The 14892-nt window shown below is 38.4% G+C and overlaps 3 protein-coding genes across 3 annotated transcripts; 1 reads left to right on the forward strand and 2 right to left on the reverse strand.

Annotated features, from left to right (window-relative positions):
* Window positions 1–900: 900 nt before the first annotated feature.
* LOC137717617 (nucleoid-associated protein At2g24020, chloroplastic-like) lies at window positions 901–4004 on the forward strand. The gene is made up of 7 exons (XM_068457034.1): window positions 901–1093; window positions 1564–1715; window positions 2867–2967; window positions 3064–3103; window positions 3446–3517; window positions 3615–3671; window positions 3768–4004. Exons 1-7 carry the CDS (start codon window positions 1015–1017, stop codon window positions 3837–3839), a joined length of 573 nt encoding a protein of 190 aa, XP_068313135.1. The 5' UTR covers window positions 901–1014; the 3' UTR covers window positions 3840–4004.
* An 819-nt stretch (window positions 4005–4823) lies between these two features.
* On the reverse strand, window positions 4824–5734 carry LOC137718240 (early nodulin-like protein 14). Its single transcript, XM_068457754.1, has 2 exons — window positions 5453–5734; window positions 4824–5335 (listed from the first exon to the last, which is right to left on the reverse strand). The coding sequence occupies exons 1-2, from the start codon at window positions 5643–5645 to the stop codon at window positions 4986–4988; spliced, it is 543 nt and encodes a 180-aa protein (XP_068313855.1). The 5' UTR covers window positions 5646–5734; the 3' UTR covers window positions 4824–4985.
* Window positions 5735–10059: 4325 nt separating this feature from the next.
* LOC137717396 (transmembrane 9 superfamily member 8) lies at window positions 10060–13522 on the reverse strand. The gene is made up of 7 exons (XM_068456761.1): window positions 13305–13522; window positions 12518–12682; window positions 12329–12438; window positions 12125–12233; window positions 11923–12035; window positions 11659–11812; window positions 10060–11429 (listed from the first exon to the last, which is right to left on the reverse strand). The coding sequence occupies exons 1-7, from the start codon at window positions 13416–13418 to the stop codon at window positions 10272–10274; spliced, it is 1923 nt and encodes a 640-aa protein (XP_068312862.1). The 5' UTR covers window positions 13419–13522; the 3' UTR covers window positions 10060–10271.
* Between the last annotated feature and the right edge of the window lie 1370 nt (window positions 13523–14892).

The raw sequence follows: 14892 nt of genomic DNA on the forward strand, positions 1-14892 counted from the left end.
ATTTGTAATATCAACGTTTGGAAATTTTCCGAAAAGCTAATTGTAAGTTCTTCTCTTCGTGACCCAAAACGTAGCCGAAATGAAGATTCATCGACTTTGAACATCTTCGGAATATTCCGCATGAAAATATTACCAAAATGAGGTTTTATGATGAATATTGTTGAACCAGGCAAAACCAATTAAAAATCGAGAGTAAATAGTTAGTAGTTTTAGTGAAAGAAGAATTTGCAAGATATTTTGTGTGCACACTAAGAAAAAGTTAATAAGTCATTTGAAACCCATCTTTGTTGTGAAAGAGGTGTGTTATCCACACACCTTTTTTTTACTTCTTACACACCTCTTGTTAATTTATGTCTGTTGATCTTCTTCAATTCATCTAATCCAACGACCGAAAAGGCGAAATCCAAAAAGGTGTGGGAGAAGTAAAAAAAGGTGTGTGGATATCATACCCCGTTGTAAAATTGTGAGAATGAATGAATGTCCACAATAAGGGAGACTCGAGAATAATAGGGTAATAGTTGTTGTGTGATGCTTTCAAAAAGAGCAATCATTTTGTTTGCTTGGTTTGTCACGGATGTTACTCTATATAAAGAGCACTCCTGTATGTGATCACAATACACACTGAAAAGAACTAAAAACAATAATATCAGTATCCCTCCCTACCTCTTTTTATCTACAATCTTTTTATGTTATAATTACGAAACTAAACAGTATGATATTTTAAAAATGCTTCGCTCATGTCCCTAGCAAATATTATATCTCTAACTTTTGCCTATTTATAACAATCTTAGAATAGTTGAACAGACCCTTTCATTAAAGAAAATAAAAATAAAAAGAAATTAAAAATAAAAATAAAATTACCAAAGTTTTGTTCAAAAGAGATCCACCCTATCCAAAAACACACAGACAGCGCGAGAGAGTGGCAGTGAATTACACCCTCTTCCTTCCTTAAGTAAACGACAACTTGTACTTTTTCGCTTCTTCTATCTTCTTCCTCTCTCTCTCGCTCCGTCAATGGCGTCGACCAGTGCTTTAAGCTCCCGGCTTTCCAACTTCCACCGCCTCACCGACTCCCAGGAGCACCTCTCTTTCCGTAAGCTACCTCTCTCTTCCTCTCGATACGTTTTGGCTTAGTACCAGTAGCAATCCTTTCAGTTTTGTATGCAAATATGTCTCGAATTGCATAGAAAAATTATGGGTTTTTGGAAACAAGATAGAACGGAAATTGAGTTCCTTTTTATACCAATTTTATGCCCTTATTAGCAAACACTTTAGGAAGAATCGTAGCTTTGGCAGTGTGAGAAATTATGGTTGGCATGTTGGACCATATTCTGGGCATTGAAATTTGATGCCACCTAGCTGAGCTAGATTGTTTAGGATGTCAAACTAGATGGTGGGCTTTGAAAATTTATGATCTTTAATGTTTGCGAATCTCCGAAATGGATGCTCAATCTGTTAATCATGGATTTGTTATGCAAAAATGTTTTGCCTAATCCGCTGTGAGACGGGGTTATTGTGTAATTTCTGATGACAAATCGAGCTTACTGCTTTTTCTGATTATAGGTGAAGTAGTAAACTCACATTCAGCATGTCCTTCAATTGTTTCTTGGCCTGGTGTTAAGACCGGGAGGGCACCCCGTTTCCCCCGTGTGTATGGCTTATTTGGAGGAGGAAAAAAGGATAACGCTGAAAAGGGTGATGATGCAGCTTCAAAGGTTTAGCATTTTCCCTCTTGTAGTTTGTTTTTCCATCTTTCTGGATCTTGTCTTGGGTGGACGAACTTTGTATTGATCATTAGAATTGCTATCTACTGAATTTATATACCTGTTAATCCTTCTCACTAGTTAAAATATCGGTATGGGTGGAAATAATGATGTGAAAATTTGAGGAAATATCAATGGATATATCAATATCGCTTGCTTTCGATGGAAATGATGAAAAATTGCTCAAAAACGTGGAAATTTAAAATGAAATTTTGGGGAATGTCATACACTGGTATAGACATAAAAGTTTCTCCAACATTTAATCAATATGTCGGAAATATCGACGAAATATATCGATTTTAGTCAAAGTTTAGGAGTTTCTCTGATATGGGGTGAAGTTTAGACTACATCACCCTCTTCCCATATCTTTCTCTGATTTTTCCGATATTTCCACAGAAATTTTGACGGTATCAAAGGAATTTCAAACACTGATCTTTCTTTGGGCCTTTGTATTCCTCTGTTGAGTATGTCGAGTCAATACAAACTCTGTTAAAATGAAAAGGCATAGCTAGTTTTGACTTTTATACGCTTCATGTGTGGACACGAAATCAAATTTATATGCTTCATGCACTCTTAGATTGCAGGGTTTCGTAGCCCTTCCATTTGTAGGCTAAGTAGCTTTTTGCAGCGCTAGGCCCATCAGATTTTGACATTAGACTGCCAACTGTAATTTAGTCGAACATGGTCCAGCTATGTTTTATTATGGATCATTATATCTTGCTCACACAATTGGTGGCAGGATTTGTTCAGGATAAGATGCAATGGGATGGACGTAAAATGGGGTTGCTAGCTGTAATTATAGTTGAACTATAAGGTTGCTATGCTGATAGTGTTATCATCATTTGCTTTGTCTTGTGTAATGGTGACATTGCGAGCTTGAGGTCGATTATCACGGTGGCCACTTTTGGATTACTAGAATATATGCTGATAGTGACTTCATGTCGTTGCTAGCATAATTGTCACTATGATCCTATGTTGTTTTCTGTTACAGTATCCTGATTCTGTCTTGATCAACATGGAGCTAGTCCAGCAGTTTCAAGAATAGAAACCTTGATTTAAATATTACGTTGATGTACTGTTATGTCCGCTCACTTGTGATGCAGGCCGGAATATTCGGTAATATGCAAAATCTGTATGAAACAGTTAAGAAAGCTCAAAATGTAGTACAAGTTGAAGCAGTGCGTGTGCAGAAAGAGCTTGCTGCGTATGTTCTTAAAGCTCTATCCAATTTAATCTGATACCCGTAATCCTTTCAGTGTTATGATTATTTATCTCTTCATTCTTTCTTTCCGTTTTTCAGGGCAGAGTTTGATGGTTACTGTGAAGGTGAGATAATAAAGGTAAGAATGATTCACTCAACTTTTGATATTTGTTCGGTTTGGGAATCTAAGCTGGTTTGCTTGTGTCGGACTGGTATTGTAACTCACTTTCATAGTATCAAGTTAATGTGAAGATACTTTCACTAGAAAAACTTTTACTGACCTACACAGATAACTTTGAGTTTTTCCAATCAGTACATTTTAGTTTTATCAGCTTGGCTGTTAGCTACATGGAACCTCCGTCTTCTCTTCTCCTTTGCTTATATATACTCTTGTCTCTGTTGCTCTCCGATTTGACAATCCACTGATCTCTAATTTTTCCCCTCTATATTTTTTTGTCAAACATCTCTGATTTTCCCCTAGGTAACCCTTTCTGGTAACCAGCAACCCGTACGCACTGAGATAACTGAGGCTGCTATGGAACTAGGAGCAGAAGTAAGTAAAGAAAACTATTTTTGCGTTTCCCATTTGCCAGAATGAGTTTCTCCTTAGGATAGATGTGATTTCTTTTCCTTTTTCTTTCACAATGCAGAAAGTATCTGAATTGGTCACGGAAGCATACAAGGATGCGCATCAGAAGAGTGTCGTGGTGAGAACACCGTCTCGTGCTTTTATGTTTTACGGACTGATTGATAACAGTCGGCTTCTTTAACTGATAGTGTTCGTGTGTACTTCCCATCTTCAGGCCATGAAGGAGAGAATGAGCAACCTTGCCCAGAGTTTAGGAATGCCACCAGGCCTGGGGGAATCGAAATGATGAGTTACCGGCGCATCTGTATGACACTCAACTGTCCTGTTTTGTAATCTCTGTGTTGAATCCTTTTTTCTTCATACCTTTAAGTTCGAATTCAAGGAAAAATCGTTCATTGCTTTGTAACGGAAGATTCCAAATTTTCAATGAGGTCAAATTTCAAGATTTCAGCTAAGGTTGTTTTCACTTTCAAGTTATTGTTTCTCCGTTGTTCAGCTTAAAATTTTCAAGAGGATTTTGATTTCCGGCTTTTCAATTTTTCGTTTCTCTTTTCAACCTAATCACTTCAAAGGTCATTTCACTTTCAAGTTATTGTTTCTCCGTTGTTCAACTTAAAATTTTCTTGGGGATTTTGATTTCCGACTTTTCAATTTTTCGTTTCTCTTTTCAACTTAATCACTTCAAAGTTTCGTTTATTCTCTGTCATTTCCCACTATCTCCTCTTACCACCCTTACTCATCCTCTTTTCCACCATATACTTCTCTTTTTATCGTACATAAAAGGTAAAAAATTAAAAATGATATAATTATCAAACAAGAAGGGGTAGTCGAGATCTAAAAACACCAAAACCCTAGATCTAAAAACACCATAGCCGCTGACCCTTTTTTTTGACTTGGAGTCGGTGGCATGGATTGCCCGGTTTTATTTCTCGCTTTAAAGTCTTCAAAGCCAACGTTGCTCGTTATCATATTATATTGCCCTTTTTGTGCTCCTAATTTCTGTTCCAAAATTCTTCTAATTTTGGTTTTTTCAAGAATTGGAAACTTTCTTTCCTTTGCTTATTTTCGGGCACGCGTCGCCTTAAAATCGACCAAGTGAGAATTAGTTTGGCCAAGTTGGCGTTTGTATTAGTGAAGTTTATCTGAATTCAGGACGTCTTGGATTTTATTCATAATGTTCTAATTAATGTTTGTACCAGTTTTTAGTATTATAATAAAACAACTATCGTTTTGTCAGAAAAAAAATAAAAGAATTATTCAAGGCTTTATATTTAGGAAATGAATATATTGATATTATGACATTCGAAATAGAATTACATAATATCTCGGCTCATATATATAAAAAATAAAGAATTAAACAAATAATTATCCCCCACTCCCAAAACAAAAACCCAGAAAGATAACAACCACGGTTCAAAAAATCTCCCCCTCTCTAAAACCACAGACAAAACCCTCCCAATGCCACCACAGTCAGAACACCACCCTTCAAGCTTGTAGCGCCGCTTGTCGGAGCAATAGCAGGACCGTCGACTTCCCCTGCCGGAGAAGGAGCGGGAGAAATACCGAGGTGCTTCCTTGGAGTCATAACCACCACCACCAGTTTCTGCCCCTTCTCGCAGTGTCCCTTGGTTCCGCTGATGAAGTAGTAAGGCCCTGGCTGGTCAAGGTGGAGCTTTGTTTCGCCGTCCTTGAGCTGCTCAATTGGGTTTGACGCATTGCAGTTTGAGTAGTCTTCTTTCGTCACTCGCAAGACTGAGTCTTTGGCGCTGTCGTACTTCCACACTGCAAAAAAAAAAAAAAAAAAAAAAAAAAAAACCAGAAACACACAAAATTAGCAATGTGCGAAAGAGAACTTAAAAAATGGAAAATCCCAGATGGGAGTTGAAATGGGGATTTTACCAAGAGTGTCGCCGACGCGAAAGCGGGTGCTTTCGGCCCATTTGTTGAGGGATTGCGATTCGGAGGAGGGGACTGCCCATGAGCCATTCTTGCCACCGACGGTGATCTCTCTGGCTTCCGAGAAGCCGAAGAGGAGGAAGACGACGAGAAGAGAGGAGTATGACAGAGCTTTTGAGGATGAAAAGCCAGCCATTTGAAAATTTTAGAGAGCGAGTGGAGAGTGTTGGGGGATTTTGGATACTTTTAGAGAGAGAGAGAGAGAGAGAGAGAGAGAGAGAGGGAGGGAGGGAGGGAAGATTTGAGTTGTGGTGGCTATGGGGTCTCAGCTGTGATGTATATATAGTGTGGGGAGAAAACTTAGTCGTTGTGGGGATTAGGGAAAAAGTTAAAGCAACGGGAGAAAAAACGTTAATGGCGGAGCAGAAAACGTTTGCAACGGTCACAAAAGCATGGAAAGACGAGAACACCTGGTTGCCGGGCTTGGGCCCTGTGAGTGAGTGCACACCAGCTGGTTTCGAAACGCTTTAAGGTTTCAAACCATTGTCGTTTTAGATGGTGGTTTAAACTGGCCAGTACTTTTGTGTGGACGACGAATTCGATATTAAATGAAATTACTATTATGCGACATAGCCAAACTCTTCTTTCTCCTTAATGTAAAATATATAGTTTACTAAAAAAATAATAATAAATAACATAGGAGAAAGAAAAAAACAAATTATTTGGTCCCTCTACTTGTAGCTTAGTGGTTTTGTAGTTGTTGTAGTTCAATTACTTGCAGACTTGTAGTTGTAATTTAGTGAGGATAATACTTGCACCACATATACCCTCCGTAACTTGTCTTGATTGTATAAAATTAACGATCAAAACCGTTTAATTTATTAATTTTTATTTTTGAAATCACTTCTACAAATAATCATTTCAATCAGAAATCATTTAGTCATTCAAATGTATAAAACAAATCGATAGAGCAGGTACGAAGAAACCTATTCATGATGAACTGTCCATTTATTTGATATGTTTGGATGATAAAACGGCCTCCGGTTCAAATGATTTTTTGTATGAATGATTTTCAAATGAAGGTTATAAATTAAACATTTCCAATGATTTTATTCGGTCAAGATACATATTCGCAAATAGGATATATATGTGCATCACCTCATTGAGATTGCAAATATTATGCTTCAGTGAATTATATTTGCTCAATTTATTTATTTTTCTCAAGGAAAGTAAAAGTCTTTGCATGCCGAAAGCCTGTGAGTTAATCAAAAAAAATTTATAGAAAATTGCACACTATGACGATAATGATCAACTGAAAATAACGCTATTATGATCTTTTCGCTATAAATAAGATAATATATCATGTTCCAACTTAATTGGTTCACATTCAAAAACTAGTGCTCATTCAAGCCACAACGGGTGGTTTGACAAATTTGTAGACAAAATCAGCGAAAATGGATTAAAGTGTTATGGGCACGTAAATTAGGGTTTTAGGTTGGCAGTATGCATTTCATGAGATAAGGTTTAGATTCATGCCAAAGTTCGGAGGCAAGGTGATCTTTTTCAAATGAACTAACTAGTTTCAACACAGTAAGGTTATAGTTTTTCCACATCACATTGCATCCTAATGTTTTGTAATTGTATATACCTAAACCTTACACGAACCGGGTACGTACGTGTCGAGTGACTGAGGCCTGCACTTGGTGCCATGCAACTTAAAAACGTACGTGTCGACAAAGCCTCTCCTTTCACCGTCTCAGCCCCAAAACGGTACATTTTAGACAAAAGAGATGGTACTTACTAAAAAAATGGGTACATTTTACATATAACAAAGTGGTACATTTTTAAAGACAAATGGTTACATTATTAATAAATTATGGGTACAAATAAAAAGGTCAAAAAAAAAAAAATGAGTACAAATAAAAGTTTGAAAAATATGGATACAAAAAGAAATTAATATATGGGTACAAACCAAAACTGAATAGAAAATTGGCACAATTTAAAAAAAAATGTCACATCCCGGCCCGGGCGAGACTACTTCCCAGGCTCGACTCCACTACCGTAGCACGATATTGTCCGCTTTAGGCTTACCATTCCCTCACGGTTTTGTTTTTAGAAACTCACGAGCAACTTCCCAGTGGATCACCCATCATGGGATTGCTCTAGCCCCCTTCTCGCTTAACTTCAGAGTTCCGATAGAACCCGAAGCCAGTGAGCTCCCAAAAGGCCTCGTGCTAGGTAGAGATGGGAATATACATATAAGGATCACCTCCTGGGCGATGTGGGATGTCACAATCCACCCCCCTTAGGGGCCCGACATCCTCGTCGGCACATTTCCGGCCAGGGATAGGCTCTGATACCAATTTGTCACATCCCGGCCCGGGGAGGATCACTTCCCGAGCCCGCTCCACCACCATAGCACGATATTATCCACTTTGGGCTTACCATTCCCTCACGGTTTTGTTTTTGGGAACTCACGAGCAACTTCCCAGTGGGTCACCCATCATGGGATTGCTCTAGCCCCCTTCTCGCTTAACTTCGGAGTTCCGATAGAACCCGAAGCCAGTGAGCTCCCAAAAGGCCTCGTGCTAGGTAGAGATGGGAATATATATATAAGGATCACCCCCTGGGTGATGTGGGATGTCACAATCCACCCCCCTTAGGGGCCCGACGTCCTCGTCGGCACATTTCCGGCCAGGGATAGGCTCTGATACCAAATTGTCACATCCCGGCCCAGGCGAGACTACTTCCCGGGCCCGACTCCACTACCGTAGCACGATATTGTCCGCTTTGGGCTTACCATTCCCTCACGGTTTTGTTTTTGGGAACTCACGAGCAACTTCCCAGTGGGTCACCCATCATGGGATTGCTCTAGCCCCCTTCTCGCTTCTCGCTTAACTTCGGAGTTCCTACAGAACCCGAAGCCAGTGAGCTCCCAAAAGGCCTCGTGCTAGGTAAGGATGAGAATATACATATAAGGATCACTCCCCTGGGCGACGTGGGATGTCACAAAAAGGGTTGCAAATTAAAACGGGTACAAACTAAAAATAAAAATATATGATACAAACTTTAGCGATAAATATAAATATATCAAATGTAACGTTTCTAATACTAAATGAATAATTTAGAAATAAAATTTAATTATCTTGATATGTAAAATATTTTATTATTGAAATAATTAATGATGTTTATTAAAACCAAGGGACCTTGATTAAAAATTGAAAAAGAATAAGATTTCAATCAATGGAGTTGAAAAAAGAGGGATGTGAACCTAATTTCTCCTTTGTTTTTTTTTTTTTTGAACAACTGATATTATCTAGAGAGGGGTGGCCTTAGCCACACAATGGGCTAAGAATAATGTGATTCAAATTTGTCCTTACAAGTGAAGATGAATACTATTAGATCATTGTACCAAGTGAAGAGGAATATCATTAGACCGTAGTACTAAATGACAATTGAAACAATAATTTTAACAAATGAGAGTACATTTTTGTTTTTCAAAATAAATGTTTAAAATGATATAGTTGAAAATACCGATATCCATTCCCTACAACGAAAATTATATAAATTTGCAATGGATAGTATATTAACTTATTTAAGTTTAGTTGAAAAAAAAAAATATATATTTGGAAATTTGCGATGAGTTCTAACACTTAATCTCGTTGACCTAGGGTGAATAATAATTAGTACGAATGCACAATGAATGGTGTTTTTACCGAATAAGGCGATTTTCTATTTATTTTAATTTAAGAAAGAAGTCGTCACTTAGTATGCTAGTTTAATGATATTCTTCTTTACTTATAAATGAGAAGTTTTATATTCGATTCTCGTCAAATGTGAAGTTAAACCACATTATTATGGCAAACTCCTTGTAAGATTTAATCCACTATCCATTCTCTTAGTGTAAATAATTTTATTTTTTCAAAAATACAATAAAAAAAAAGAAAGAAGTCCGATCCAATTTTATAAATGCCACACCACATTATTACAAAATATAAACGTGAGAGTTGCAGCGTCGTTATCATATAAACCGCCGGGCCCAACCATGATATGATATCCCCATCCGACTGCAGATTCTTTGGGTGCGTCGACAGATTCTTTGGTTCTGTCACCACTTGTTTTATAACTTGCTCTCCCCCGTCATAGGCCCCACTGGGAGATGGACAGAGACCTTCTCCAGATCTGTGGGGAGCTTAAAAAAATGATAATTCGAACAACTCAAATTAAATATACCGTCTCCATAAACTAATTTTCAGCCGCCTCCGGTCCAATAGGAAAGAAACCAGTAGCAAATGACTAGATCCGCTATGGAGCCAAGTGTATCCCAAGTAAGATCACCACCGGCTTGTTGAAGAGAGAGATTACTCCTAAATGCAGGCATGATCTTGTATACTATACCATCAGACGCACCCCTCACAGTCAAAACTTCCTCCCCAGTGGGACCGGACGAGCCCCTCATCTCACACAAATCAAGGGCTCCGGTCTCTCCGCAGAGGAACCAGATACATTTTATTGGTCGTATCGTGGAAATTAGAACCATGAAAATCAGAGGAAAATAAATAATAAAATAGACAAGTAACAATTGGCACCGTAGAAGTAGCCTTGAAAAATAAACAAATAGAAATATACTCTAACAGTAAATATAACGTTGTCGGCTTTTGTCATGGTTCAAAAATGAGCACAAATAAAATACATTTCGAAAGCACAATAATCCAAAGTTAACTGCAAAATCTTACACTACTTCAGAGAGATTATCATCTGTTCGCATCTTCCGGAGGGGGGGAGAGAGGAGATCACACCTTGCCGAGACCCGGTCTTGAGTTTAGTCGATCTTCACCGATGAGTAGATGAGCCTCGTGAACCAAAAGCAGGCGTAGAAGCCGATGGTTCCGGTGACAACAAAGAATGCATACGATGCAATGAGCATGTATCCGAAGTATAAGAGGGCCGAGACCAGCTTTGTGATTTCAAGCTTTGTGAAGAAGTAGAATGTGGCGTAGAGGAAGAGGTACAGAGCCGATGAGCCGGATGTGAGGTATGATCTCCACCACCACAAGTAATCCTCGCTGCACAACTGGAAGTAGCAGAGGACGATGGTGATCTCGGCGCATGTGATGATGAGGATGATGAAGACCAAGAAGAGGAAACCAAAGATGTAGTAGAACTGGTTCAGCCAAATCGAAGTGAGGATGAAGAATAGTTCGATGAAAACTGCTCCGAATGGGAGGATCCCTCCAATTAGAATTGAGAAAACTGGGTTCATGTACCAGGCCTGTTCTGGGATCTGTCTTGGGATTTTGTTTGTCTTCACTGGATCCTCAAGTGCTGGCTTCCTGAACCCAACATAGCCTCCCACAAATACGAGTGGGACTGAGATTCCGAACCATAAAAAGACCAGGGCAAACATTGTGCCAAATGGCACAGCTCCAGATGATTTCTGGCCCCAAATCAGAGTGTTCAAGACAATGAAAATGGCAGAGACAGTTGCTGGGAACATGACTGCAGTCCTGAATGCAATTTTCTTCCATTCTGTACCTTTAAACATCTTGTACAAGCGAACAGAGGCGTAACCAGCAAAAATTCCCATGAAGACAAAAAGCAAGAGCATTGCGGTCATAAGACCACCCCGGTTAGATGGGGAGAGGAAGCCAAGGACAGCAAAGATCATCGTCACCAGTATCATTCCGAAGAACTGAACGCCAGTTCCAACGTACACACAGAGCAATTCAGAGTTATTTGGAGCCCTGAAAACATCCCCGTGGACAAGTTTCCATCCTGTCTCTTCTTGCGCTTCTTCCTGGGTCTCAAGTTCATTATACTTGGAGATATCACGGTAAAGTGTTCTTAGCATAATCATTGCTACCATACCCGAAAGGAAGAGGACAATCATCAATGAGTTGACAATTGAAAACCAATGGATTTGGTCGTCACTCATCAGTAGATAAGCATCCCATCTAGAAGCCCACTTCACATCACTCTCCTAAACAAGTAGACATGAAAAGAAGTATCCTATGAGACGACTAGTTCCTCACAAATCACAAAGTATGTACAACAACATTTACATCAGAAATATTAGTTAAATGGACATTCGATATTAGTTCATGACACAAATAAATGATGCTATAATATGCAAACAGTAGACAGTAAATTATGAATTATAATTCTCCTATGAGAAAATACCAAGTAAAATTTTAAATTAATGAGCTCACCTGGAATTCAACATCATAGGTAAACACAATTTCTTGCTTTTCGGCAACCTCTTGAGGAGAGTTAGAATTAACAACAGTGTGTTTCGAATGGGGGTCACAGGTAGTTAAACGAGTCTTTGCATCATTCCATTTCCCTTCATATTCATGTTTAACACTGTGGACATTCAACAGACAAACAAACCATATTACCAACTGATAATTTAGAATGAATATTCCACAAGAAGGAATCATTCAAGAGAAAAGCAACGCCCTGGAAAAACTGACCTGAATGGTTTAACCTCAAATCCCACGATTCTTGCTGTTTCAGTTTGCGAATCTCTATGGTACTTCACAGTAAATGCCAGATGGTTGTGGATGAAGTATTTCTCTTCTTTGCTCTGAGCACAATAACATAGCGTAAGAAAGAGAAAAACATAATCATCCCCGAATAAGAAAGTTATTTGGTGCCAACAAATAATGGACATACCCCAGCATAATGGCCTTTGAGCCCAACATGGAATCCAAGCTGATAAACAGTAGGAGCTTCTTGTTCTGCCCTTTGAATGGGAACGACTAGAGGTAGATTATCAAGGATCCTGTCATAGAAAAAGAAAGTCTTAATAAGATATGGGACTTCGTTTCAGTTCCTCTAACATAAAAGAATAAATCATTTAAAGTGTCAGAAAAATACATGTTCACTCGATACTCGTCATCTATCTTCTCCTTAAACTGCTTTACAATTTTGGCATCAGGTGTTAACCGGCAGACAATGTTGCACATCTGAGGCTCCCGCATTTTAAACTACACAAATCCCGTTGTAAGTTTATGAACATAGGAGAAACAAGTAGCCATAGCGTTGTACAAGTGAAATAACACAAACCACATAGGGGGAGTTCTCGATCCGGTCACCACGGAGCACTTCCCCAAGATTCTCTGTACTGTCCAAAATTTTATCAGGTTTGCAGTAAGGGAGAGAGTAATATGAGTACGGAAGCTGAGTCTTTGTAGAAGTCAATTTGTTCACTTTAACTTTCAAATCATCTCCCTGCATTGAAAGATCCAAGATATCGAAATTAACACAAAACATCCACCGAGGCAAAGCACTTTGCGTCTCAGTCAAGTGAAGTAAAACAATGACAAAATTTCAAATCTGATTTACGAGAAATAATTCAAATTCCACAATCAACATTTGTAATCCGGTGAAACCTAAATGACGATCTTCTTAGAGTACTTGCTTAGGGCATATACAGACCGATATCGGACCAACCGAGATCTGATGTGCCGCGAATTACTCTCACAATTACATTGCTCTCTACGCATCAAAGTACTAATAAAACACATCCTAAGAAAATCGAAGAAACATACAGAGCAAAAGAACACATATCAAAACCTACAAATCTCAAGATTTGAAAGGTCAACTAAACCTAATTCGACGATCATTTCAATAGCAAAGCAGCACCCAATCGAATTCACGATAACCTAATCTCCTATCCTTCTATTTTCCTCCATTTTCTCGGCAACCAAACGGACGAAACCTAACACTAGGTCACAGATCCGAACAGCGAACACGCAGATCACTCATTTCATACACAAACACATAAAATTTCAACAAAAAATCGAAATTAAATGAAATTACGGATTAGATTTGTCGGCGATTAGGAGCTGACCTTGATGAAGTCCTCCGGAGCGACGCCGGGGAGGTAGAAGGAGTGGGCGCCATGGACGAGAAGTAAGAAGATCGCAGAGATCGCCATGACCGCCGGGGATCTATGAGATGCCATGGCCTCCGACTGAGAGAGAAGAGGAGGGGTGTGTAGATCTGGAGGAGGAGGCGAAGGAGGAGGAGGAGGAGTTAGTTTATTGGTTGGTGTAATGGCGTTTAATAGTTGGATTCGTATTTGTCTGTTGCGTAGAAATAAAATAAAATTTTAACTAAAAAATAAAAAAATTAGAGTTGAAGAAAAAAAATATATTAAAAAGGGGACAGAGGAGGGAGGGGACCGGAAGCTTAGAAGGTGGGTGGACTCCGGGTTTTCTCTCCGATGAGATTCATGTGTAGGTTTTATTATATGATAGATAATACAAATGTCGGTACAAATAAAAATGATATTTTTTTCTTTGTGGCATGTTATCCATTTTCTGGATTATAAAGGAAATCCACTATGGTATAATGCCCGGCCTGAGCATTATGAACTATTTCATGTGATCGTGATTAACGAATTTTTTCTGTATACATGTCATACATGCTAATTTTATTAATCGTTATGTAAAGATCAAGTTTGAGATCGTTTAATGATGGATTGTCTTGGGGAATATGACTTTGCTCACGCACAACGTTTTGTGTTTCAAATATTTTGTTGATTTATTTTATTAAGACAATGAATATGATTGTATGATCCCTGAGTTGATTAATGTTTTTTCAAACGATATATTACTACTTTAGGACCGTTAACATGACGATCTCAGACTTGATTGATTTTGTTTTTCATAAACAATATTTATATGATAGTTGAGAAATTGAAATATTCTGATCAAGACATATATAGACGGTAAAAAATGGATAATCACAAATGGGTAAATAATTAATTTTCACTATTTGATTAGATCCGTTTCCTTTTAATGAATTTTCTAATTTGCTAGGGATTCCTTTCTTTCTAGCTTTCCTTCCCTTTTATGTTAACGCAACGACTTGTCGTTTGTATTTTTTTGTCAACTATATATGAATGTTACGTGAAACCAATGTGTATGCCACTTTAGTGCATACCTGAAATTTTGGTTTGAATATGGAAATAGGAGATATGAGTAGGACACTGATATATCCAATTTAATGCACTACTGATTTTTTTTCTTTCTTTTTGCAATTTTTATTTATTTATTCCCTTGATTTTTTATTCATCTATCCAATTTAATGAAAAATAAATAAATAAATGTTATATATTTACGTGTTAGGCGTGTTTTGCAATTGGATACTTACGCCGATGTGTTAAGAAACATGTTCTTATCACATACCGAACTCGAGAAGGCTCGACTAAAACCCTTAAGGCCATCTCCAACTAAAGGGTCCAGAGGGCCGAAAATAGTCTGAAAACCGTCTCCAACCGAGAGCTAGGCCAAAGGGCTCGTGGGCCCCACTGGACAAAAAAGGGTCAAAGGGCTAACCAGCTGGCCCAACCTAGCCAGCCAGCTGGGCCACAATTTGAATGCATCAATAATTAACTGACGTCAGCTAGCCGTTATTTTTTATTTTTTTATTTT

Source organism: Pyrus communis, chromosome 15 (assembly GCF_963583255.1).
Source record: "Pyrus communis chromosome 15, drPyrComm1.1, whole genome shotgun sequence".
Classification (NCBI taxonomy): Eukaryota; Viridiplantae; Streptophyta; class Magnoliopsida; order Rosales; family Rosaceae; genus Pyrus; species Pyrus communis.

Excerpts from the sequence above, each read along its gene's own strand:
- LOC137717617 (XM_068457034.1), top strand. The coding sequence starts at position 1,015 with ATGGCGTCGACCAGTGCTTTAAGCTCCCGGCTTTCCAACTTCCACCGC. Across the intron at positions 3,518-3,614 it reads CTATGGAACTAGGAGCAGAA|AAAGTATCTGAATTGGTCAC; the intron begins GTAAGTAAAGAA and ends TTCACAATGCAG. Across the intron at positions 3,672-3,767 it reads CGCATCAGAAGAGTGTCGTG|GCCATGAAGGAGAGAATGAG; the intron begins GTGAGAACACCG and ends TCCCATCTTCAG.
- LOC137718240 (XM_068457754.1), bottom strand. The coding sequence starts at position 5,645 with ATGGCTGGCTTTTCATCCTCAAAAGCTCTGTCATACTCCTCTCTTCTC. Across the intron at positions 5,336-5,452 it reads TCGCGTCGGCGACACTCTTG|TGTGGAAGTACGACAGCGCC; the intron begins GTAAAATCCCCA and ends TTTTTTTTGCAG.
- LOC137717396 (XM_068456761.1), bottom strand. The coding sequence starts at position 13,418 with ATGGCATCTCATAGATCCCCGGCGGTCATGGCGATCTCTGCGATCTTC. Across the intron at positions 12,036-12,124 it reads TCAAAGGCCATTATGCTGGG|AGCAAAGAAGAGAAATACTT; the intron begins GTATGTCCATTA and ends TATTGTGCTCAG. Across the intron at positions 11,813-11,922 it reads TTTGAGGTTAAACCATTCAG|TGTTAAACATGAATATGAAG; the intron begins GTCAGTTTTTCC and ends GAATGTCCACAG.